The 26,223-nt window shown below is 35.9% G+C and overlaps 1 protein-coding gene across 1 annotated transcript in view; it reads left to right on the plus strand.

Moving 5' to 3' along the window:
- The window catches only part of MAP3K7 (mitogen-activated protein kinase kinase kinase 7), a 48,863-nt gene extending 23,052 nt beyond the window's left edge, over window positions 1-25,811 (plus strand). The window contains 11 exon segments of the mRNA XM_086631282.1: window positions 93-174; window positions 1,383-1,534; window positions 2,179-2,245; window positions 2,276-2,338; window positions 4,962-5,042; window positions 11,450-11,519; window positions 17,058-17,152; window positions 19,940-20,001; window positions 20,541-20,578; window positions 20,580-20,654; window positions 22,692-25,811. Coding sequence (XP_086487408.1) covers window positions 93-174; window positions 1,383-1,534; window positions 2,179-2,245; window positions 2,276-2,338; window positions 4,962-5,042; window positions 11,450-11,519; window positions 17,058-17,152; window positions 19,940-20,001; window positions 20,541-20,578; window positions 20,580-20,654; window positions 22,692-22,872 — 966 coding nt within the window. The 3' untranslated portion in view covers window positions 22,873-25,811.
- The last annotated feature ends 412 nt before the right edge of the window (window positions 25,812-26,223 follow it).

Genomic DNA, 26,223 nt, shown 5'->3' on the forward strand with positions numbered 1-26,223 from the left:
ATTTATAAATTATTTTATGGGATACTATTTAAATAATTTTGAAACTATTGTTAATTATTTTTTTTTATCAAATCATTGCTGTTTTTTCACAGTACTTTCCAGGAGCTGATGAACCTCTGCAATATCCTTGCCAGTATTCAGATGAAGGCCAAAGCAACTCCGCCACTAGTACAGGTACACTTGTATAAATAAGTGAAAAGAACAGCAGCATGAAATGATGCAGATGGATTATAAAGCACGTTCTCATACTGATTTGAAATCAAGTTGGTAAAGGTGACCTTTCCAAAATCTTAAGCATTGACAGAAATCTATTTTTTTTTGTTAAGACCTTATACCACATCGTATTTAGTGTTCTCAGCCAAGTGGTTTTGCTGAAGTGCACCTTTTGTGAAGAAGAATAATAAAAGCCGTCTCCGAATGTCCAGGTTTAAGGTCTCCTTTTTTCCCCAGTGAAGGTTGCTAGCAATTGACACTCTTTTGCTCATATGTAATGTTTAGGAGTTGGCATTTTTAGATTTTTTTACTATTCTTGAAAGCTGCACCTGTTTTCAGTTATGATCTCCACAATTTAAACTTGCAGTTGTTTTATGTTAAGATGCAGTAAATACAGTAATTTAAATTAAGTGCAAGGGAATCATAAGAAAGAGGAACAGAACAAAATGTGGGCTAGGCTTTCAGGTAGTCTTGCCCTCAGAGGAATCCTTTTAATAACAGAAAATACAGGTCCTTTGGTCTTCTCATTTTTTTTTAGAGTACAGTTTTCCCAACTGAGTGACCTCAGTTGTTTTTAATCTTAAATGTCTTCACCTTTGACTGTTTGTTTAATTTGTTTTCTATCTCCAAACAAATTGCTGTTATTTTGGATAAAGTTTCCTTGGCTACTTTGCAACTTAGTGATCTGTATATTAAAAAATCTTTTCAGCTGTAGCATTGTGGTTACTTCACTAGCTGTTCTCCACCCCTCAGTGTCCGATTCTAAGCTATGATTTATCACTTTAAACTGTGAATATATATTGTCTGTTATTTTTCAGGTACTTGTGCTGCTCTACAGTTAATGATGGACTTTTTCATTAATTATGAACGAGGTTGCTGGTTGTATCGTTAACATAACATCTACCCCAACAATTTCAGAGCAAGCTAAAGATTGACTTCAGAATGTCATCATAGTACTTAGTCATGTATTCTGTCTTTTTCACTCCTTTTACTTTTTATGTTAATGGATCTGTTGCAATCTTGCAGCTTGCCTTTCATTAAAAGTTTTCAGAAGTGTTGCTTTAAAGCAAAGTTAGGCTTCTGAGAATGCTCAAGTGAAGAGACATGAAGAGACACACTTCAGTATTTTTAATGAAAATTCTCAAATGTTTTTCCTTATTGGTTTCTAGGTTCATTCATGGACATCACTTCTACAAACACAAGTAACAAGAGTGATGCTAATGTGGAACCAAGTGACTTCCAAGGAGCTTCTACCAATGACACTATTAAACGTTTAGAGTCAAAATTGGCACAGCAAATGAAAAATACAGCCAAGCAGCCGGTAAGCCAACGCGTGCAATTTTGAACCGTAATAATGAAAGGGACAAAATGGACAAAAATGTTGTAACTGCTATGAAACACTAGTGTCTTCTTTTAAAAATAGTACAATACTAGAGCCAGTTAATTATAGGAAAAGAACATGAAAGGGGATGGAAAAATACCCAGTGATTCCCAGAAGGTAAGCTAGGAGCCTCTAAGAAGATCTCCAATGAAATAAAAAAATAGTTCCTTTTATTTAAAGGAATTCATTAGGTTAAAAAAAATATATTTGAAAATCATTGCCTTAATTTAGAACCAAAATATTACTATAATATGAAACCTTTAAACATTTATGTGAATTTTGAAAATACTATGTTTTATTTCAAGTAGGATGAAAAAATATAAAGATTCTCTTGTGACAATATTAGCCTAATTCTACTCGATTTTTATCTGTGTGAAGTTAGATTCTTTTGAAAGTTGCAGATTTTAGGCTCTTGTATGTCAATGATAGCTAAATTATTACCATTTATTGAATTACAAATTTTAAATCTTGTCACTTTTAAAATGCACATCACAGAAATATATTTTTAACCTCCATACTGTGCATATCACGGAGGGGCTTCTGCAGATTTGTTTTTCTTTTTAAAAATGTGACTGTTGAAACAGGGTGATCCTGGCCGTTTGAGTTTACCCCCGTCTCGCGGGAGCAGTGTGGAGAGCTTGTCAGATGTTCGTGCAAGACCACAGTCAGCCCTTGTTTCAGGAGAAGCCAAAAGAATGAGTGCTGACATGTCTGAAATAGAAGCAAGAATAGCTTCTCTCACAGGTAAAATTAAAGGTTATTTGGAGGATAGACTACGGAATGAGGAGGAAGGAAAATGTAAAACATGTATAGTCTTACAGAAGGTTAATACCATTAGCCGTATGAAGATGCTTTGACTTTTCATGGAGTCTTTATTGTCCTTTAGTAATTGTGGGTGGAAATGGCTTCATTCACAGCTGTACACTCACCAAGGTTGAGTATTTTAATTGGGTACTTTTAAGGTTTCAGAAGAGATTACTTTTGTTGAATTAGACTTCTACCTTTTTAGAATAATTGTTATGAGACTTTTAAATATCAGTCCTATTTCAAATGCACAACTTTCTCCTTGGCGTCTCAAATAATGTTATTCCATATCTGCTAGTGTAATTATTTCATGGAATCATAGAATGGGTTTGGGTTGGAAGGGGCCTTAAAAGATCATCTAGTTCCAACCTGTTACTTCTAAAATAACATTTCCTTCAAGGTTATTCCTGTAATATTTTGAAATTAAGAGGTGGGTTTAAAGTTCAGCATGTTCCCAAATAAGGTTTAAAATCCACTTTGAGAGATTTCGGAAAGAGAAACATAGATTTTATTTATCAAATTAACAAAGCATTGGTATCTTTAAAAAACAAACAAACAACAAAGCTACAGGTGTTTTGCCAGGTTTGCTGTTTGTTTCAGGTAGCTATAAATTGTTGTGTCTAAACATTGAATCCTTGAGTGAATTGGAATTTGTGTAAGTATAAATACATAATTTTACAGTGAAAGCCATCTTTATTCTTCCCAGAAGAGCGAATTAATAAAAACATGTATACTTGGCAAACACTTTCTTGTCTCTTTTCTTCATCAAAGATATTGTTTGTTAATCTCTGGAAACTTCAGGTTTTAAGTTTCATATATGAAACTTTTTTTGTTACGCTCTATAACCACAGATTTAAATAATCACGACAAAATTACTTTGTTTAGTCCAGGGTTACTTAGCTGTTCTAGCATTTTTCTACCAATCTGACATTTAGGGTAATTGAGTAGGTGTAATCTTAATCTGGCTTTCTTGTGCACCATGACACTTTCATTTTTGTTCTTCATTGTATTATGACTCCAGGATCTTGTTTTACTAAATACTGAAGTTACTCATGAAATAATATTTATCGTTCCCTAAACACTTTTTACTTTTATGTTATTATTTTGAAGCTTTATTCCAAGATTTGTCTTTTGTATTGTCAGTCTTTGACTGGATAATTGTGTAGCACATCTCATCCTGAATATATCTAAAGGTTTCCTAACACAGAAGGCAGCTGTGTACTTACCTGATAATAATAACATGCTGGTTATATTTTAAAATATGTCAGGACTCACTTTGGTCACTGACACTCTAAAGTCAATGTAAGTTTTTGACATTAGTGATGATAACCTGGCACTCCTTTGTGTGAGTTTTTAATTTTCCTGGTTTGTCTTCCTTAAGTACATTGCTCTGAATAGTAATTATTATTTCAGAATATTCTAAGATTTTTTTTAATGACTGTAGGGTTTCTTTTTCTTGAAACAAAAGTATCTATTGAACATACTAGTTATTTTTTTTTTTTAGCAAATCACTTCAGGCAGTAGTGGACTACTAGAAATGAGGTGAAACCCATCTGACTGTAACTTTTTCAGAAAAGAGCTGAAACAGCACTGTATTGGTTTTGCTTTGGTTTTAATCTTCTTAACTGTGTGACAGAAATAATATGCTGTGAACTGGAAAAAAAAGTTCTGTGGCTGGGTGAGAATTGGGCTGTTAAGAGTAAATCAGGTCAAGAATTATTGAATTTTCTTGTTCCATCTATCGCTAGATTTAAGTGTAAATCACATAATGCACATCACCTTTACTTAGTTTGAAATGGATATGCTGCAATGTTCAACCTTTAGGAGATGTATTCAGACTTTTCTCTAAATGGTAATTTATCTTTAAACAAGGAGTAAAACAAAAATAAAATACGTATAATTAGATTTTATTCCAAAGTATATAATATTTCTTGAATGTCATTCAAAAATGAAAAGGTTGGTAGTGATACCCAGGTTTCAAAAAAAAAAAAAAAAAAAACAATCTTCACTAATAGGACAAAAGAATGAAAGGCAGGAATGACTGTCAAATGTAGTAAGAGTAAGCATTTTTTCAAAGACAGATGAGATTTCCTTTAAAAGGAGATGATTTAAAGAAACAGAAGTACCCAGCTATTAATCTTGATTATAAAATAGTTTGTACCCAACACTAAAGAGAAAATGTTACATAAGTTCAGGCAATCAATAATTTATTCTGAATATACAGGTGATCTGAAATAATATAATTTTTTCTCTGTTTGGATAATTACATTTGGTTTTCCCTTCTTTGTTGCCATGCTGCTTTCTGTGTTTGACTTTTGTGTTGCTAACTATAACTAATTACACGGTGTTGTAATGACGGCTAGTTCTGCATTTTTGCTTTTTAACAGTGGCTTTACTATGTGTAAGCATGAGTGGAAGGCAATGCAGTTTATTCTGCATGACACATTTTTGCATGAACTACAGTTTAACCAAGTTTATGAAAAATGCAATATTAGGAATTTAATAATTTTGCTATTGCCATTTTAGTGTTTTGCATGTGTATTGTATATGTGTATTTTTTCAGCCTATTCCAAGCCTAAACGAGGCCATCGTAAAACTGCTTCATTTGGCAACATTCTGGATGTCCCTGAGATCATCATACCAGGTATCGCAGACCAGGTGAACGGGTCAATTGATTAAGATGCCGGAATAATGATCAGACTGCTAAAAATACTTCTTGCTCCAGTTGCTCTAGGACAGAAGTAGAAATTATCCCAGTTACTTTTTCATAATGTCTCTGTAAAGAGAAGCATGATGTTTTAATGCAAACTTAGTTTTATCTTTAAAGGATTCGATCTTCTAGTTCGAATTTGCTTTTATCGATAAAGGATTGTTTCCTTTAGGACCTTGATGTTCAGAGTCTTCTTATAGAGCAAAACTCTGCATGCAGTCTTTTATTACAATATCTCATTTGGTGAAAATGGACTTAAGTTGAAAAAATCCTGTCTAGGTAGTTATCTTGCTCACATCTTCATTGTATTTGAGCGCCTATTTTTAATCTAATCACATATTAGTAGAACAAAAACCTTAAATACATTATGTACAGAGCTTCAAATCCACATGATGCTTGTGATTAAAAAAAAAAATAAAAATCAGTGCTTACTTTGTGTAGTTCTTATATTTGACTACATTTTTCTAGAGGTAAAGTGTGTCTTCAGGAGGTATTGCTGTTGTGTTTAAGTTAATGCAAACTAAAATTATTAGGAGAGGTTTCTGACAAGAAGATGATCAGTGTGATTGGGTACCATAGCTGGTAGATTGAGTTGGGACTTTAAAGGATAATTCTTATCTATCCCAAGTCTGTATTTAGTTAGCAGCATATTGTTTTCCTTTCCCCCTCCTTTTTTTGCAATCAAAGCAGATTTCTTTCTTGTATTTCATACTTCTCAAAGCCTAAAAATAAGTATAATCAATCCCATCACATATCACAGCCATCCTGTGGTAGGTATTAATGGTGTACAAGTTGCTTCAAAATGATTTGTCAGAGGCAGGAAATGCAAGTAGTAGTATCCACTGCTAATCTAGAGAGCCATTAAAATCTGTGGACCCCCTTCTTTAAATTTGTGTTGTCTGAGGAAGTTTCCTTGTAAATCTTGACGTAGTTTGGTATTTTAAAGTTGCATATAAAAGATAATTTGTACAAAAGTTTCATTCAAATAACTTTATCGAAGTTTACATATAAAAATACAGAATGTCAAAAAGTAAATTCCAAAGAACAATAGCAGTACCCATGGGAAGAAAACCTATTTGGTACTGAGGCTAACAAATTGGCAAAAGTTTACTAGTGTAGCTTTCCACTGTAATTTTCAAATGGTCCTGACCTGCCATAACATAAATGAAATCCTGAGAGAGCAAGGAAAGTGAAAGTGATCTGTCAAGTTTTGTGATGTCAGCACATGATGAGAGCCTGGCAAATAAGCTCTAGAAGCTTACTGAGTGCCTCTTGTCAGTGCACACTGTCTGCAGGAACAGCACTGAGGCTTCCGAGAAACCTTGAAACTTTTAGAGAATAATTAAAAAGTCAGTGAAATAAAACGTTGTGTCGTTTTCACAAAATAGATTGTACTAGTCTATTGGTTTTACTTATTCAGGCAGAGGAAGTTAATTAAATATTCTTCTGGACTATTTTAATTGAACTTGACAGGACGGGCCTTCCAAGGTGAATTTGGAATAGACAGGAGAGAAGAAGCAACCTGTAGAAATGAAAGAAGGTATAGGATTGGAGCAAGCATATTAATGAATTTTCTCAAAATTTACTCTTAAGGTATTTAAGTTTTAAATGAGCGATAATGAAATTCACTGTTAATGCTTTATCAGAAGTGACTATTCATAAAGAGGAGAATTAGAGTATCACATAGGGCGAATTTTGCCGTGACTGGGGAGAAAAAAATAGAAATAGGGTAAAATCGAGGATCATGCACCGCGGGTCACACACTAGCAACAATTTCTTGTAGTAAGATGACTGCAAAGGACCATAGCAGATGCATGCAGATTAATCTCAGGTAGTATAAGACACTAAAGTGATGCAGTTGTAAAAAAACTGTGTGAAATCTTAAGATTCATTTCCAGGACAAGTAAGGAAGCACTAACACTATTTTACAGGCCCTTGCTGTGGTTTAATCAGGAGTTCAACATACTATCCTGGGCAGCCATATAAAAGAAACATGTGTGTTCTGAAATAGTAGCAAGAAGAGCAACTAGGATGGTATGGAGAGTATAAAGAAGAATCTGTAAGCATGGCTTTTTTAGTCCACAGAATGAAAGCTGAAAATTAGTATTTTCTATAGGTGAATCTGCAGCTGAAGACTAGGAAGACAGAACTACTTAAGCTAAAAGACAGTGTTGGTACTACAGAAGAAAGATGTAAATTGTCTGCAAATAAGTCTAGGCTGTATATTAAACATTTTCTAGTTGTCAGAACAGTTTTCCTATAAGAATCACAGGGCAGAAAAAAAAAGATTAATCATTACGTGACAGGGATGTGAGCATCTGCCCTGTAAATTAATTACGTTTATCTGTATATGTAAAGCAGTTATTCAGAAGTGCCTTGCTCAGTTATTCTTTTAAAGACAATATAACGTAGCCTATTTGTCACCTCTTTCCTTACTCTCACAGCACATGGCTTTCAGCCCTGGCCTCTTAACATGCTTTTCCCCTTCTAGTTGTACTTCCAAGATCCCCAAACTGGCACCTCTGTCTCGATCCCACCCCATTACGTTCCTTAACACTTCTGCCACGTACCTGGCTCCTCCAGACGTCCCTGGGCACAGTCCATCCGTCCACAGGGTGAGCAGTCCGTGTCGCTCCTCGGAGCAGCCTGAGTGCTGACCCAGTCTGTGGTGCTGCCTGGAGTTCTGCTGAGCACATGGTAAAGCAGCTGCTTCCCAGAGAGGGGAGGGCACCAGGCAGGCATGTTACCGTGAGTCAGCTGCTTTGGGGCAGGGCTATTTTAGAAGGCTATTTTGGAAGTATGAGCACTACATCTGCTATCATTGGGGTTTTTTGTAATGTGTTGCCTCAGCTGCTTTTCATCCGTGAACTGATTGTGCTACCGAGGTCATAAAATACAGATTTTTATCAGTTGAAGGTAGAATGTTGGCAGAACTGGAAGTTTTTAATGTATGTTTGCTTTTCTTTCTAAGTAAGTTTAAATAAGGATGACTAGAACTTTCTTTCATTTAAGATACTATTTTGTGTCACTAGCTTACAAAACTTAGAAACTGAAAAATGGATCAACAAATTCCTTTTTTTCTGTAGAAACTTGGCAAATGAGTTTTCAGTGGTGGTATCCTGTGACCAAATAGCCAAGTGAAGTTTGGGGTTTTTTTTTCCATTTATAGTATATATAACACATAGTATAGATAAGCACCAACATTTTATTTTTATATGTATATGAAAAATAAAAGCCCTAATAAGTACAGAAGGCTTAAGTAGCTATATGTTTAAAGAAACAAAAAGAATCTAAGTATAGTTTGTAGTACGGTCAAGAAAAATAATCAGAACATCTTTTTGCTACAAACCAATCAAGCAGCATCTAGCAAATATACCTTCAAGAGCAGCCTTTTCTTCTCTGGCAACATTAGACATCTCATGCATATAGCATGCATGCATTTGACTTTGTAATTTTGTCATCTGAAACTGTGCCACAGCATTAAGATTTTTGTAACATTGACGCTGCATAAATGATTACTCAGGAGAGACACATTTTGTTGAGCGTCTTTAGAAAGTAGACAGGAATTACAGATGCTTAGGTCTGTAATTTTTCCGTCTACTTTTAAAACCAATATAAGTCAGAAATCCCACCCGTCTCCTCAGATCACCTCATTCTTCTGGAATTCAGATAAATGTTTTAACTTCTTTAAAATGTCTCCTAGCACTGTTACATTCACTGATCATGCTGCACCAAGAGGGGTTTGGGTCTTTTAGGTGTGTAAGGAAGGGAGAGTACTATGTGCAAATGATAAAGTGTAAAAGGAGACACAAGCATCTGCTAAAGGGCAGGGAGAAGAGTTCATAGCTGGTCTGGATATTTGACTGGGGGGAGAGGTGGTGATCAAAAGCCTTAATAAGCTGTAGAATTTGGTTTTGCTGGAGTATGTGGAGTAGCACATAATGAAAGATTCCTGTTCCTTTTGAATTTCATTTTAAAAATAAACAACAGTGTATGAAATGGGGTTTTTTTGAGGCCAGGAAGTATGTTTGAAATGTTTGATTTTTAATCTTAAAATCCTGTAAACCACTGAAATCTTGACAATGCATCAAGCTACCGTATATTAACTTCTGTGCATTTACAAATCTCTTTGTTTTTATAATGAAAAAAAATAGTTTTAAATGGACGTAAAAGTAAGAACAAGGTCAAAACTGTGAGAGGAAAGCATAGAGAAGTAGCAGTGATCGTTTCAAATAAAGATTATATATAAATTTTTTAATTGAAATTTGTCTTGAATCTGGAGCAATAAGTATTTGTTGATTCGTAGTCTGTTTCTGCTTTGTCTAAGCTATTTGCCAGATGTCTGCAGTAGTTATACTAATTAAAATGGCATTGCCTAGTAGAGCTTGCTCTTCCCTCATGCTACTAACTTGAAGATATTTAATTTAAAGATGTTCATTTATTACAACACAGTAGTTTTGGCCCCTCTTTCTCCTCCCAAGGCATTTTCTTTTCTTTCCTGCACCCCACCCTGATTATTTTAACATTTTGGCAGCCATGTTCTAATATTTCAACAACACATGTGCTGGGTTCTTTAAATTCACAAATGTTGCTAATCTGAAATGAGAATTTCAGATATTTTTGCAAGCCTGTTTCAGCTGAGCTAATTTTGTAACAGTGTTGTTGAATGAAACGTGCACATAGTTTTGTATCGGTTGTGGGTGGATCACCCATATCTTGAATATTCAGATGAGCTGTGGCAGCCAGATGAAGTATCCAGAGCACAGAATTCTATTAAATGTAAAATCTTGTTTGTCAAATGATTAGGTAATGAAAAAGTTCACTGCAAATGAGCAAGTTGAGAAATTTTGATGTAGGTTTGTCATTCATACGTACGCTAATATTGAAGTATTAAACATAATATATCCATTTTTGCTTAGGTAAGTATGTACTTTCCCTGAGTTTCGAAAGCCAAAGATCAAAACCACAGAAAAGGTGCAATTCAAATTCATTTGTACTCAGAGCAAAGAATATACTCCCATTCTAGAATCCTTCTTGATTTTCTTATTTGCTTGTTTCTCATAGTACTTTCTATAAATTTTAGACTATAAAATGTCATGACAAATTGGTAAAGTGACACTGAGAATTCTTTATTGCTGTTTTGTGGTAATGTGTTCCTACATGCAATAGTACCTATATTAAAAAATTTAAAGTGCAATACCATTAAACGCATTGATTAATATTAAATAGTCTTACATTTTTGTAGTAACTGTTGCAAATCAAAACACCTGTCAAGACAGGCTGTGGAGCCATACGGAAATGATGCCGAATGGGAAGTATCTAAAAGGTTAAAAATGCGATGCTGGTTACAGGGCTTTGAGTGAGCCGGGTTGGCTGCTGGTGCAGAGTGGCTGGGCGAGGGGCTGCCACGGCTGCGGGACATGTTTCGGATGCTCCCCTCCAGTAGAAAAGTTACGTATGCAGAGCTAAGAGCAAGAATTTTGAGCATTGTCAGCTGTTACTCAGGACGTTTTGGTGTTTCCTTTTGGACAGCTGACCTGCTCTGAAGAGACAATATAAACAATCACTGTAGTAAAAATCAAAGAAGCCAGGGAGATTCCGTTGCATAATCTCCTTTATTTTTAAGGAGACTTGTTTCCTGGAAATGCCTTTGATTGCGTGTCAGTGTTAAAATTTAAACTGTTTTATGTAGCTGTCACTGGTGGATAATTGCTAACAGGTGGAAGGAGAAGAGGAAAAGATTACAGCATTGTGCTCAGTAGGTTGATGGTGAGATGTGATTTAGCTGAACAGTCCTCTTTTCACACTTCCCAGAGCATGAGACTAGGACATAGTTTTGTTCATCTGAAGGAGACAGACCAGAAGGAAGCGCTTTTGCTTCTTTATTTTCTTCAGGAGAGCGGCTCGCGGGCAGACGTCCTCGCTGCATTCCTTGAGCGCACCAAAGAGCAACAGGTTAAAGCAGGCAGCCGGTTATCTTTGCGGTCTGGCTTTTAGAAATCCCCATAACGTAACGCACTTGAAATAGATGTCGTCACCAGCTCCTGCCCGGAGTACTAAGCCTGACCAAATACATGTGACAGAAGATGGTGGAGTAGAGTGCAGCAGCTATTCATGTGGTAGGAGTGGTTATTGTATTAGGGTATACTTTTTGTTGACAGGCCAGCATGTTTTGGGTTAAAATTCTGCAGCTGTCTCTCTCTCCCCCCCCCCACACACACACACACTTTCTCTCTGTGGATTTGTACAAATTCCAAGCTCCTCTGCAACAGTCGCACCCTTCGTATTTTGTTCTGAATAGATTTCACTGGTTTGTTTTTGTTTTGTTTTGTTCCCAGCAGGAAACGGACAGCAGAGGCGCAGATCCATTCAAGATCTTAGTGTTGCTGGTACAGAGTCCAGTCAGGTAACGTCTTTCTTGTCTCTTCTTTATCTTTCAGTAAGCTCAACACTGAGTCTGTTCAGGGAAACTGGTCTGGAAATCTTCACCTTTCATGTTTTTGTAGAAATGATGTGGAGGCTGGGCAGACTGTAGTACCATTTGTATTGCATTTAAATGAGATTCCATGAGGGTAATCTATGAATGAGCTCTAGATGAGAAGTGTTTTCTGTATAGTTCATGCAGCATTTATCGTTTTTATGTACACATAGTTTTTATGTACCACTTCATTTGACTGAGGGCAGATGTTACGCAGGAAAGCCTTTTCACCTCTCTATATGTAGAAAGCAATAGTAATTACTACTTATGATTCTCTGAGGCCATTATACATACATAAAATTCGTGTTTTGCATAGAAATAGAAAGCATATGCATCCGTGTTATAAATGTATTTATTATCAATCTCTGAAACCCAAATAGTAACTTACAATAGTATCTCCCCATTTCTGGTGAAAGGTTTACAGGAGAGTGCTGTCACAAAGTTTTGCTTAGGAAAAAAAAACTATCTCAATAAGATATTTTATAATAACATAGCTTCTTGTCTAGTATCATAAGTTCCATGGTAACAGACACAGTGGTATGCTACATAAAATTGAAATTAAATTAAGAACAATTTGAACTAAGAACATGTTCAATGAGAAAAGTACAGCTATGGTTTCATTCAGATGTTTATTTTGTGTTTTTAATTGCTTCATTGTCTGTTTCAGTAATTCACAGAGACTATTTGGTCGTTACTGTGAATTGGCAATTTTGAGATCCCTACTATTATTTGGATGTGGGAGACAAGGTTAGCATATTCATCAGGTTAATCAGGTTTCCATATTTAACAACCTACTGCAATAATCTAAAATAGGTGGTAATTTTTGGGGTGTGTAGTTATCAGGGGGATCAACATTTGATCCTGCTTTAATTCCATGGAGAGTGATAGCCACAGAAACCTCGTCAATCTCCCAGGTATTATTAGTAGAATTTGCTATGTATATCTATCAGAAGATAACAAATGGGTTTTAAATACATTTTAGTATCTTCAGAGAAGACAGGTTTGTCAAGAAAGAAATGAATCTGCAAAATTTAGTAAAGAAATAGATTAGCCTATTCGGTTAATTGTAGAACTAAAATTATGCAAGGCGGGGGGGGGGGGGAATTGAGTGACAGTCCATCAGTTATACCAAATTGCACTGATTAGTGTATGAATATATTAATTATAGCTTTTTGTATTAAAATTTTTCATTCTGTTCATTTTAATGAACAATTGATATTTAAAAATCCAGAGTTTCAGCATCTACTTCATATCTTAATAACTATTATGATAATCTTTCTTTGAAAGCTGTTCTACTGCTTGTATGGATGTTCTAGTTAAATCGTCCTTGTGACCAGGATACAGAAAAGTCTTTATTTTGTTTACCTCACCAATTTCTGGTGAGAGTCTATAGGAGATCCAGAATCACATTTTACTTTCTTGCTTCTGATAGTGTACGTATTGAAAATCTAAGTGGAAGAATTACAATTATCTGCTTCTATCTTGCAGATTTTTAGAAACATTAGGATAAAATCTGGAAAACATAATATTTTAACAGACACGAAAAACGCACGTGGAAGAAATTTTTGTGCTGTGCACATAACGAATAATGAATTTTCATCCCCCTTTTGGCGTGAGAAGAGATAGAAAAGTCTGCTGAAATTAACGCTAACTTTGACATACATATGTTTGTTTATTTTAAAAATAATAAATGAGAAAACAGTGAAGAAAGCAAGCATAATGTGATTATGGCAAAAGACTTAAGATTACTCTTTATGGGTTTCTATAGCTCTGGGCCTCACTGCCTTAAATTTTTTTTAAAAATCTGAAGCGCTGTCCATATAAGCAATCTACTAGCCAAAGCCGAAAACACATCTGTGACTAGCATTGCTCTGGTTGGTTTATCGTATCTCCCCATATGCACCATACCATATATAGATTGTCCCTTCTAATGTAAAAATCCCCTTCCTCCTCCCTCTCTTCATTGCAAACATCCTTCTTCCCCGCATTCCATTCTCCTTTACACCCACCCTGCGGCGCAGCCTTGTTCACCAAGCTGCCATGGCACTGCGTGCCTCTGCTCCTGCACCCAGCCCTTGTAAGCCCCTGTCCTGCTCAGAATTGAAGGATTGCCACGGTGCCAGTTTTCCTCTTTTTAATATTTGACTGACACGCTAAAGGTGATCAGAAATCTTCGTATTAACATGTTTTTTCCTGAAAATTGGTGCTGTGTCAATAGAAGATGGTTCTGTTTGTAACTATTTTTTTTTAGTCAGAAGGTTTTTTCAATTCAGAATGGGATTTTCTTAAGGTGAAGAAAAAAAAATAGACTTGATAATAATAAATACACAAAAGTTTGGCATGCTTACCTGCTAACTGCTGGTCTGTTTTAATCTGACCTTCTCGTATGTTTTATCATTATATGTATATTTTATTTCTGTGTACTGCTAGAATAATTTTTTTGTGAGATTTGTATAGCTGATGATTACTCATTTTATGTTGTTGAGACACTTAAGGCATTTTCCAGCATTACTCTCACTGATGTTATGAGCAACAGGCAGTAATAGTGCTTTGCAGATGATTGTGCTACTCAACTGACCCTTTTACATCAACAGTTCAGACAAGAAAATATGCTAAGCCAAAGGTTTCCATCATTGGGGCAGCTATTGGAGTGGTTCAGTGTGAGAACACGTGTTGAAGCCCAATTTTTCAGACTTCTCTAGTGCTTGGTGATGTTAGACTGAACCTTACTCCAAGTGACAATGAGCAGCATTGATGCAACCCTCTCTATGTAGTCAAATGCTACATTTCCATTTATTTCCATTCATTTTTCCACACATTTTTTTTTTCCACTCAGTTGTTTCTTATGCCTTTCAATTTCCCTGTGCATGCATTTTAAAACACTGTATTGTGCTGTGCTGTCAGGCCAGCACTACTCCTCTTGCCTAAATACCTTTGTAATACAGAAACAGATGTTCAGACTCTGAACTGCAGCCTAAAAACTTCAGGGGCTTGAAGGACACAGCAAGCTTACTGTTTACACTGGATAGAGTCTTTACAGATCTGGTATTCTATACAGATACTGAGAAACGTATTTGACATAACCACTCAAGAGCTGCAGATTGTGATCAGATGCCTAGTAATGTATCCATGTCCTTGCCTCTGTATCTTTTATTGGGTTGATTGTTTTGGTACCTCATCCTTCACAGTACTATCATAATAGCAAAACTACTTTTTTAAATGTTTGAGGTTTTCTTTTTAGTTGTTGCTGGGCCTTCATAACTCTTATGGTTTACTTTGAAGTGGAAAAAAAAATAATACATTAAAGAAAGCCATGTACTGTATTGAACACTGAGAAGCAGGGTCAGAATGTACGTGCCCACATGCGTGCAAGTGAAGTGTGATAATTTGGGGTATCTGACGTTATACGGGTGAATCATTCTGTCTGTGAGATTGTGAAATTGGTCACGGATGCACATGTTTGGGTTTTTTCTCCCCTTTCACAGAAAGATAAAATTGGAGATGAGGAGACAGGGCTAGTAACAGTGATTTCTTTCAATTAGGGTGCCCTGTTAAATTAAACTTGAGGGGAGGGATTATACCTCAGAGCACACCAGCTTTTCAAGACTGCAGGTCTTTGAGAAACAGAAGCTAAGAAGCTAACAATGCGTGTGGCTTGGCCACCTGGCAAGGTGATTTGAGGGTAACCTGGTAACAGGTCTGTTGAGCATACTGAGATACCTGGAGGAAGCAAGGCTGAAAGGATACCTGTGGAAAGGTAGCAGAAACTGATTGCTAAAGTCACTGGCTTACGTGTCGGAGGGGCTGGCGTCCAGGAGGCCTCAAGCATCTCGCTCAACACACACTGAAACACTGTAATCTAATGGATGTTCTGTTTTGGGAACTTCCTTTGGACTTTGCAGTGCTTTTTTAGATATGCTGTCAGATACGAATCCTTCATTTCTATCTCTAGTAATTTTGTCTATTAATGTTATCAAGGAAATAGTTTCTTTTCTGTTGATGATCAAAACAATCTGGTACAGCAGGCAATCTAGTACAGCACTGGAGAAGTTACTGTAGCTACATTACTTCTCAGATGCCCTCTGCTATGAGCTGTAGATACTCGACAAATCTCTTTTTACTTAAAGGACTTACTGTTAAAAGTGCTTGCTCGGTCTTCTGGCCTTTCCCATCAGCAGAGTGTTTATCATTCATATCTGAGGACGCTGACAGTAAGCAGTAACTTAAAAAAATTAGTAAGAAAATAAGTGGCAATTAACCTTGCTTAATGACTCCAACATAAAAGCTTTTTCAAAACGTCTGGTGCTGTCATGCCGATAATACCATCCATTGGATTATTCTACAAGAGTTTTTTGCCCTGTTTCTGGTTACTAACATAGAACACTAAACAGTTAATAAAATTACAGGGAGAAACATAATGCAGTTGAAATAATGAATATTTCAGTGTGTAGAATCATGTTACTCTTTGATTGTTACTTGACTAAAATCCTGGCTTTTAAAAATTAAGATAGGATATTTGGAAATTAGAATCATAAAGACTCTGTATTGAAAATATTTATTTTCTGTATTTTAAGAGCCTCTTTTCTTTTTACTTCTTTTTTTTTCCTGCAAATTTGCTGAGGTTTATAGTCTTAAATCCTTACTGTGTTGATTTTATGTCGGTGAGGGGGTATATGAAATACAAGAATATATATTGTAATAATAATTCTAAAAAATAAACCATAGAATAATGACTCTGTATTATGTTTTTGCACTTTGGTAAACAAAGTATTGGAGGAGTCTAAGCTGTATATAAAGGAACTGCCTACAGAATTTTTGTTTGATTCTTAATTTACTTTGTGAGAGAGAACGTACTCGTTTTCTAATTGCTTGCTTTGATTGATTCTTTTTGATTAAACATTTTTTTCATGTTTTCTGAAGATGAATCGCGTACCTCTGAGTTAGTGTAAGAGCCATAAGGAAAACTGTAGATTAATACACCCACAGTCTAGTGCAGTTAGAAAGCTGGATTCCTTTAGTTGAATGTAGTTCCATTTGTTGATTAAACATTGGAAGCCAACTTTGGTTCTTCCTTACATTATGGAGCTGGCTAGATTTCAATGAATGGTGGTATGAAAACTACTAGACAGTGTCATGCTTTTATATAAAGGATCTTGACCACATTGTTCAGCACTACTTTTGATAATGCTGAATGGCCAAATTATAACCATTTCTCTTTATATGGTAAAGATGGAGTAGAAATGGGGATGAAGTTATCTCCGCAATGCATGTAAAGTTTATCAAGCTATCTGGAGAGCTTTCAGGTAAAAGCTTGTATAGGAGGATATTTGGGAGGATTATAGGTTCAGGTTTCTTCACATTTATTTTTCTTCTAATAATATTTTTTAAATGAACCCTTTGAACAAATCTTCTGTTAACTTTTCTGGTCATTTATTTTGTTTTCTTTTATCATTTCAGGAGAGTAGAAACAGCAGTAGATCATCTAGTCCTAGTGTGAGAATGATCACTACCTCGGGACCAACCTCTGAAAAGCCAACTCGTAATCCATGGACACCTGATGATGCAGGTAATCCTTTGTTCATCAGTTAACTTTTGCCTGTAAAAAATAGAAATATTTCTTTGATTATGGTGTGGCGTGTGTGCCTAGACGTTAACAAAATAAGCAGTAAAAAGTCACAGGCCATTTTAGTTCTGCTTAAATTAAATCATTACATTACTGCTTTGTTTTGCACACTGGCTTTAAGAACTTTTTAATATAGATAGATTAAGTTACATAAACTTGTAAGTGTTTTGCTTGAAATAAAGTACTGAACATCTGCAGCGATGATAGTATTAATGCAGATCTTTTAACAACCAGTTTTTGACTGTAGTGTGGTTTTGAGGCATTAGGGGAATAGACATCTTTAAAGCATTTAGTCTTGTGCATTTATATTATGAACGCCAGTTAAAGCTGTCATTACTTTGACTTCTCTAATGAAACGTCATGTAAGGTGAGTATCAGCTGGAATATGATAATTCCATTTTTCTAATCTGTGTTGTAATTTTGCTTGTGCAGAACGTACATGTGCACATGATCTTACTGTTTTTAAATGGACTAACATAAGCATGTGTGCAGAAGTGTTGTAAATACTTCTACTGTAGCATCACCGTTCTTCATTGTGAAATAGGATTCAGAGTGATCATAATTTAATAGTTGAATTCAATTTGTAAAGTCACACTCCATTATGAAAAGAACCAGTACTGGACTGCATGAAAACAATGGATCCCCACAAATTCCTTTTAGTATATAAATAAGAATTAAATTTTTGTTACCCAAAATGTACATGTTGAATCTTAAACTTAGTCTCAAAATACCTCATAGTGCCTCAAATTCTGAAATCTTTTTTTTTGTGACCCAATTCATCTTAGCTGATGAGACTCTCATTCCGTTACTGTACCAACGGTGAAATGGAAACTCACTGTGGACTGACTTGCACAAGCATATCTATACATACATAATATATATATGTCTGTGGGTATACATGTGTGCACTTGTATTTTACCAAATATAAGTGATTCTGGATGTAAGACGATACTTTTCTTTTTTCCCCCGGTTTCAGTGGGAAGAGGGCAACACACGGTTCTATTTTGCTTCTGTGCTTTCTTCTTTCTGTCGGTGTCACTTTGCCTGATCACGCTCTATGCCTTGCACTTACGATTTACCAAAGCCCTTGCCCACTGCCACAGCCCACCCTGTGCCCTCTTTTGTGTAGCAGAGGCCTGAGTTGCTTTAGGCAGTGAGCACTACGGGAATTGCTGTCTGCACATGGGAGCAAGCTCTTACCCAATCAGTAGTTCATTGGGAATGGAAAGTTGCTGATCATATGCGAGTGCAAGGCAGTTTGTCCCAAATATTTGCCTTAAATGCAGCACAGCAGTAGAGCTGGAGTCAGGTCTGTTTTCTAGCCCACAGAAATCCCTCACCTTATACTCGAGTAAATACGAATGTACCACTGTATATTTTTCTTGTTAGGGTTTATGCAGTCCCATGAACAAAAATTGTTTGAATTTCTAAAAGAGAAATAATTTTGTTTCTGTAAAGAGGGCACGTTTTTAAGTTAATGAGAAAATGAGGATGTCTGCTGCACTCTGAGTCAATCACAGGAAAAACTACAGTTCTGTGACACAGTGCTGAAACTCTCAGCAATGTAATCTGAAGTTGTTTTGCTTGTATGATGTATTGAAACATTGCAATAATTCCTTTGCTGTAGCAGTACTCCACATATGGCAATAGTCTAATGTAGGGAAAGACTTTTTATGTTGTTCTCATTTAAGATACTGTGGTGATGAAGTCTCTGGGTTTAGGGTTGTTTTCTTTTTCTTTTTTTTTTCTGTCTTACCACCCTTCCAGTTCCTTACAAGCATACACTTAACCACTTTTTCTCCATTCCCACCCTCTTATTTCTGTTTCCTTTTGAAGCTGCTCTTGGAGATAGCATAGTCTTTGAGGGCAACACCTTAGTTTCTCTACCACGACTACTCTGGGGCAGGTGCTTTTGGGTATGGGTAAGCAGCCCCTTTTTTTTTCCCACCTACCCTCCTCATATAATCCTCTAGTAGCAATAATACAGCTATAAAATCAGTAGTTCTCCATGTGTCTTTACTCCTGTGTCTCTTAAAGCTTAACAGTAACCTGTGATCTGCAGATTGTGGGCTACAAAAGATAGAATCTATAAGAATTCAGAAACAGTTAAATCTGGAATGAAAGCACGAAGAGAATCGGGGTAACTGCAGTGTAAGAAGAGAGCAGCCAGGCCCAGGTTACTGGGGTCCTTGCTACCCACAAAGTATCTCTACAGAGCAGAGAAGATGCCTTAGAGCCTGTTGTGAGGAAGATACTTTACAGACCTCACTGGAGCAGGTTTTCAAAACTGAGCAGGAGGTTGTGCTTATTTTATTTTGGCAGAGCTGGTTTGCACAGCTTCTAATTTAAAATCATTAGATGCATGGGCTGGCTGGCTGTCCTTCATAAACAAGAATGAAATGGCAATTTTTAATAAACAGAAATTGTGATTGCAAACTGTACCAAAATAGTATTTTTTAAAATCTGTATTGTGTTACATGGCTTCTAGAGGTGTAGGATGATAACCGTAATCTTATTTCTTCTTGGTGTGATAGACCATACGTTTGAAGTTCTTAGCTTTATTCAGAAAAACAAAATGATTCATCTGCCTTGGGATTGGAACGCTGCTATTTCCATTTGCTTTCCACATTCAGATTGTATATTGTGAAACGATTTAGAAGTCTTGTTTTTGTCCTATAAGAATAGAATTAACTCTGAAAATACATTAAAATTTTATTGGTATTGTTACAGAGACCAATGGGTCAGATAACTCCATCCCAATGGCATATCTTACATTAGATCATCAGTTACAGGTAATAAATATGTGCTTTATTAGATTACTTATCTTGCGTTTCATTCTGGTGTGTGAATTTTGGGCTGCAGAATGTCGTGCTGCATACCTGTGTTTATGTTCTGTCTAACTTTTGACCAAGGCTAAAAAAATATATTATGTAATCTGAGATTGGTTGACTCAGATTTGATCAAGCTATTAAAAACAAGCCCTGGGAAACATGATCCCTAAAACCAAATGTAAGCTGAGTTTGACTGTCAAAATAAGACACTATTTGCTTGAGTGTTACTGAATTAAATTGTTGCATTCACTTTATTTGTTTTGTGTGAGATAAAACACTACTTTGATTTTTGTGATAGAGTATCAGATTAATAACTGCAAGTTTGAGGTTTGAGTCAACTTTGACATCAGTGCAGTAGTTTCCAGGGCATGGTTTAATGCTTATTTTTAAAAGGTTACTGGTTTTTAAAAGATGTTATAAATACACTGTGGAGACATTCTAACACACTGTATACTGAGATATCAGTTCATTAGTTTTTAACATGTCTGATTTATTTTCAGCCTCTAGCACCATGCCCAAACTCCAAAGAATCTATGGCTGTTTGAACAGCACTGCAAAATGGCACAAGAATATATGAAAGTTCAGACAGAAATTGCATTGCTGTTGCAGAGGAAGTAAGTGAAATGTGTCGAACCTTTTCTGTTCTTCCGTATGTTTCCTTTACACAAAGTCTGTTATCGTGACTATTATTTCTGGCTTTATGAAGTAACATTTCATAGGGCATAATTGTTTTCCAGTCTTAATTTCAGAAATACTGAGCTGCTCAGTGCAGGTGAGATATTTAGAACAGGTAATTTAAAGTTTTAATCAATATCAAGACTATTCTTCTAGACGAGTCCTACTTTAAAGTGTGTGGCACAGCTGTGTATGTAACATACTAGTAATGTTTGTTTCTGTGATCTCAGATGAAAGACCTGTTGAGGAACCTTGGAATTTTATTTCCAATGCTGCCCAGTAAAAGTTTTTCAATTGTAATTTGTAAGTTATCACTTGGATAATGGATTATAGAATTTTGAGTAATACGTGAATGTTACTCATTTTGCAGTTGTTTTTATCTTATGTCTGACTTTTGTCAATTGTCACGCTTACAACAGTTTTATCAACACACAGCTGCTGTTTTTCTACCAGAGGTTTAGGAGCTGATACTTCAAAGCCGTTATATACCTTTATCCTTGTGCACTAGAAATAACGCTTTCCTCTTACGTTGTGTGCACGTATAAGTGAAGCAACTGCATGTATTGGGTTAGGGCCGAAGTTATTACTGATTCAGAACTTCAGTTTGCAATACCTTCTGTTGTGTTCTACTTCTCATTGTTTCAGTTCTGAGAAGTCATATGTACTCCCATGCTGGACCAAGTAACCAGCTTGTTGTTACCCACCAGTGTCTGAGCCACTACAGGCAAGCGGTTGTTAATAGGGAGCTTGCCCTGGTGTTTGTGGAATAGCTCATGAGAAAAATGTGTATATAAACCTCTTGTACATTAGAAATAGCATACCTAATGGGGAAGAAAGCTTCCATGAGATTGACCTCCTATTATCTGTTCATTTTTGGCTTAGCATCCTGAGAACAATTTTATTTTTCCAAGTACAAGGAGAATTTTTTGCATGAGGAGATACTGAAGCTAGCATAAAGATCTTAATTTTTGTTTTATTTCTGTTGTCCCTAAGGGTCAACAAGTTATATTAAAATCTCTTTCTGTTTCAAAACTGTTAATTCTGTTCCTTTAGATTCCTACTTTTATGTTTTTTTTCCTAAGAAGTCTGCATACACATTTCTCCAAAACTTAATTTTTTCTTCGTCAGAACATTAATTGCCCATAGATGTTAAAACAAAAATAGTATTGTGGTTGCTGAATTTCATGCTGGTTAAGGTAGTTATTAGTTCAACCTTAATAGAATGATTAAATATCCTTTAACTGTAATTACAAACCACATGGCAACAGTTAATTAGTATGAACTTGCTCCTCTACTATTTGTTGCTACAATATTGCTGGCAGCTTGCCTTCTTGTCACCTCATAAACAAGTAGTAAAACAAACTGCTACATCAGTTTTGCAGAATAATTTATATCGAGTTTATCAGTGTGTTTATTCCTTTAAAATTGTTGCTAAAAACATATTGAACACATATGGCATAAATTAAGTTAAATGCCAGTTACAAAAATAATTTGCTTGATTCTGCTTTTCCACTGCTTTAAGAAGTTCAAGACCAAATAGAAAACAGCACTTCACTAAAAAGTTACCGAAATTATTGCAATTTTGTCTTTAAGTTGTCTTTTGAGTTTTTAATTGTACATATGGTTAAGCAAAATTAGAGTTGAATATATTTATGAAATTCCGTGTGGATCCTTAGATGTTTTACTGGGACCTGTAGAACTATGTCTGAAAGATATTGTATAAACAACAATTTTAGAGATTCAGGCTGTGGCTTGCAGCTATTTTGAAGTTCAAATGTGGATTTAATTCGGAAGATAATTTTTCCACAGACTACAGTAAAGAATAAGATATTTTTTGTCAGCTTTTTTTTTTCACAAAACTTCGCCAGCCATGAGTTCAGACTGATAATCAAATACTGACTTGAAACATATGAAGTCATCTACACACAAATAGAAGTAGATTATAAATGATAATTACTTTTTTTTTTTAATTTTAGACAAGAACTAATAGCAGAACTGGACCAGGACGAAAAAGACCAGCAGAACACATCCCGTCTGGTACAAGAACATAAAAAGCTGTTAGATGAAAACAAAAGTCTCTCAACTTACTATCAGCAGTGCAAAAAACAATTAGAGGTCATCAGAAATCAGCAACAGAAACGGCCAGGCACATCATGATTTCCTGGGACCTTTCAAATGAAAAATATGCACAGAAAAGACTGATTTTTTTTTTTTTATTGTTATTATTATTATCTCTTATTATGACAACTCATGAGTGTTAGCTTCTTGGTGTGATCTGTATTTGTCTGCTACACTTAACAACATTTAATTTTCTTTTTCCTATGGTGGACATCCAGTTCAACAGGTTAATCGAATACGGTGAGAAAACAGTGACTTGAATTAACCGACAGCCCTCAGTTTAAAGCAAGAACAGTGGCTGTATGCATGCTCCCTGTGTGAAGGCTAGCCTAACAAGCGTTAAAGTGGCTGCTAAATTGTAAGATCTTTTTTTAGGTTTTGGTATTACCTCGATAAGAGCAAAACAAAAACTTTTCCTGTTTAAGAATGGTTTTGTTCCAGTGTCTCATCTCAAACTATTAATACGATGATTATTTTCAGGACTTAAACATGCACCAAGCTGCAGAGGTGGTGTTGGCTGACCAGAGTAATTCATGATGCATTAGTGATGCCTTTTACCTGTAGACATAGTGTATTTTTCCACATGCAAAATGGTAGGCAAACTGATGCCAGCATCCTCGGGTCAGTGCTTGGTAGCCCTGCGTTTTGAAATATTTCTTGTAATCTTGCATTCATAAAATATTTGAAGTAAAAAGCTGTATTTTCTTTACTTTCTTGGGGGGGAAACGACTTGCAGTTTCATTCAGTTACTCGGCAAAAGTTATGAAGGTGCTTCACCGGGCAAAGTCTGTCTCTTGTATAGAAGAGAGAAAGAATCAAAAATGTGTGAAAGTGTGTTTTAAACCTTTAAAGCTTTTGACCCTGTAGCATCTTTGGAAGGAAATTCAGAAAGCAAGTGAATACAAAATTTTAAATACTTGCTCCCTTCCTACCACTTCTCTGAATTTTATTTTTCTTGCAACTTATTTGCTGAAAAGCATTTACCATAAATGTAAATAAGTTTGTTTTAGATAGGGAGAGGAGGGTTTGGGGAAATGAATTTATTTTAAATAGCAAATTATGAAATGGAGAGTTGAGTATGCAAATAGCGGAAGCTATTAAGAAAATGAGGGAAATGGCTTAGATCTCCATCAGGAATCTCAGTTATTCCACTCATTTGAACATAGTTCAAAGGAAGTCCATCACCGAATGCCTGCTGCCTTTGTGACTGAAGAATTGCGTTTAATGAACTCAAGCAGAATATGTAATGATGATATGTAAATGATATTTACCATTATTACATGGGAGAAATAACTACTTGTTTACATTGCAGATTGATTATTTGGATTATGAATTAACTTTTAACTGGTACAAAAATGAGGCACTTCTAAATATAGGGAGAAATTATTCCTTACATAAGCTCTTGGTGTACTCAGTTGTGGGCAGGGTTTTAATAGCCTCTTTTGCAAAAGGAAAATAGAAAATTGAAGTTTAGCTGCTGAGCCCTCAAAATAGAAGGAATCTGAAATTTGACTTATGCTTATTTCAAATGAATAATTATTCATTAGAGCCCATGAGCAGAACTTGGAAAAACATTTGAGTGTAAAAACCTCACAGTATTTTCTCTTCCCCTTCCTGCTGACCTGATAACAAACATTGTTACTATTGTGCTTATCTGTGAACAACAAAGATGACGAACAGTTTACTGAACAGTGAAAATAAATCTGTTGTTGGCAAACTTTTGGAAGTTAGAAACCCTTCCTTCATTTCATTTAAATAAAGGAAGGGTTATCATTCCCAAAACCTTAGCAGATAATTTGATTAGTTAGCTGAAACTGATATTGGGATCAACTTAAGGGCACACATATTTATAGCAAAATGTAATTGGCAGAGCAAATAACTGTAGTATTAGGAATAGCACAAGTTATCCAAAGCATTGCTGTTCACGTACATCTGTCCGTCTACCAAAATGAACACACTCTGTGATCAGCAGCTTGCTTTACGTATGCCGAAGCATGAAGTAGAGCAGCAAAAATACTAATGCTCAACTTCGGATGCATGGTTGATAGCTACATACACAAAATCGTTTCCCAGGACAGTTTTTAGAGTTTGCCTTTTCATAAAGCAGATATGTTTAATGTTAAATCAGTATTGTATATGAAAAGTCACTTTAGGGCGAAGTTTGAATAATGAAAGTGAATGCAATGCTAACGATGGTACATAACACAGAAGTCTGTCCTCTAACAGTTGCTTATGACTTTTCAGGGTTTTCATTAAAAAGGGTCTCAGACTGTAAAATGAGTACGTGCTTCCATGCACTGTTGAACTCAGCTCCATTCAATAATTAGCTTGTATCACACTTGTAATTTGCAAAGAGAATTTAGAGTTTGACCTTTCAAATTGTCCCTTTCTTAACTCCACCAAAAATTTAAAAACTGTTTGCCCAGATTTCTCAGTGAAGTGTTCTGTGTGGCAAAATCTGTGTATCATTAAAATAACCTGTAAGGGTAGAATATAGTGGATTGGGCTGAGAAGAGTTTAACAGCTTAACTTTCGGTGATCTTTATTATTTTCGTAAGGCTCTTGTTTTAAAGTTGTTTACAAATGTACTTCTATTTTTCTGTTAAATCACCTGGAGCGTTCAGGAATTTTTTCATGTACTCTTTTGTCCAGTTAAAGCTGTTCCTCTAATAATGGGAGGTGCAACATCTAGTTCTGTCTGGGCACTGCCTTCTCAGAAAAGGCAACAAGCTCTGCTTTTTGTTACAGTATGTGTTCTGTAAGATATTGTGTAATTGAAAGTATGCTTCTGTACACTGTGCAGTTCTGCCAAAAATGCTTTTTTAAGGCTTTTTGGGTTTTTTTTCTGATGAGAAGTTGAAGATTGTAATTCAAAACTTGTACATAAAATGGTGAATGATTTCCTATGATTCAGGAATGAGCAGTGTGGCTTTCTGCTACAGGGTTTTATTGCGTTGCCAGGAATCCAATTAATAAAAGCTGAGAGACTTCCACAAATGTAGCAATGCCCCAGCGCTTGCAGGGCATCCTTGATCTCCAGTGGAATCCCACATGGGGTGGGGGATAACCATCATGCAGTTGTTCCCACTGTCGAAAGAAAATTCTTCCGCTATTAGCTCTTCCCTTCTGTGTGCAGAAGTAGGATGTAGGATGAATAGTCCTGCTCGTAACTGAGTATCGAGATATTTTAAGAATTCCACATCTTTCATACGGATGTTCCACAAAAAGATAAGCACTCATCTTTCCTTGTTCAGCTCCGACAAATTCCATTCCCTGGAACGTCTCTATTTTGTTCATAATGGATTTTACTCCTTGAGAGTTTCCGTTCCCGTACCACAGACAGAGACAACCTCTTAACTGTTTCCTTGCCTATGAAGAACACAGAATCTT

The sequence above is a fragment of the Tauraco erythrolophus genome, chromosome 2 (assembly GCF_009769465.1).
Source record: "Tauraco erythrolophus isolate bTauEry1 chromosome 2, bTauEry1.pri, whole genome shotgun sequence".
NCBI lineage: Eukaryota > Metazoa > Chordata > Aves > Musophagiformes > Musophagidae > Tauraco > Tauraco erythrolophus.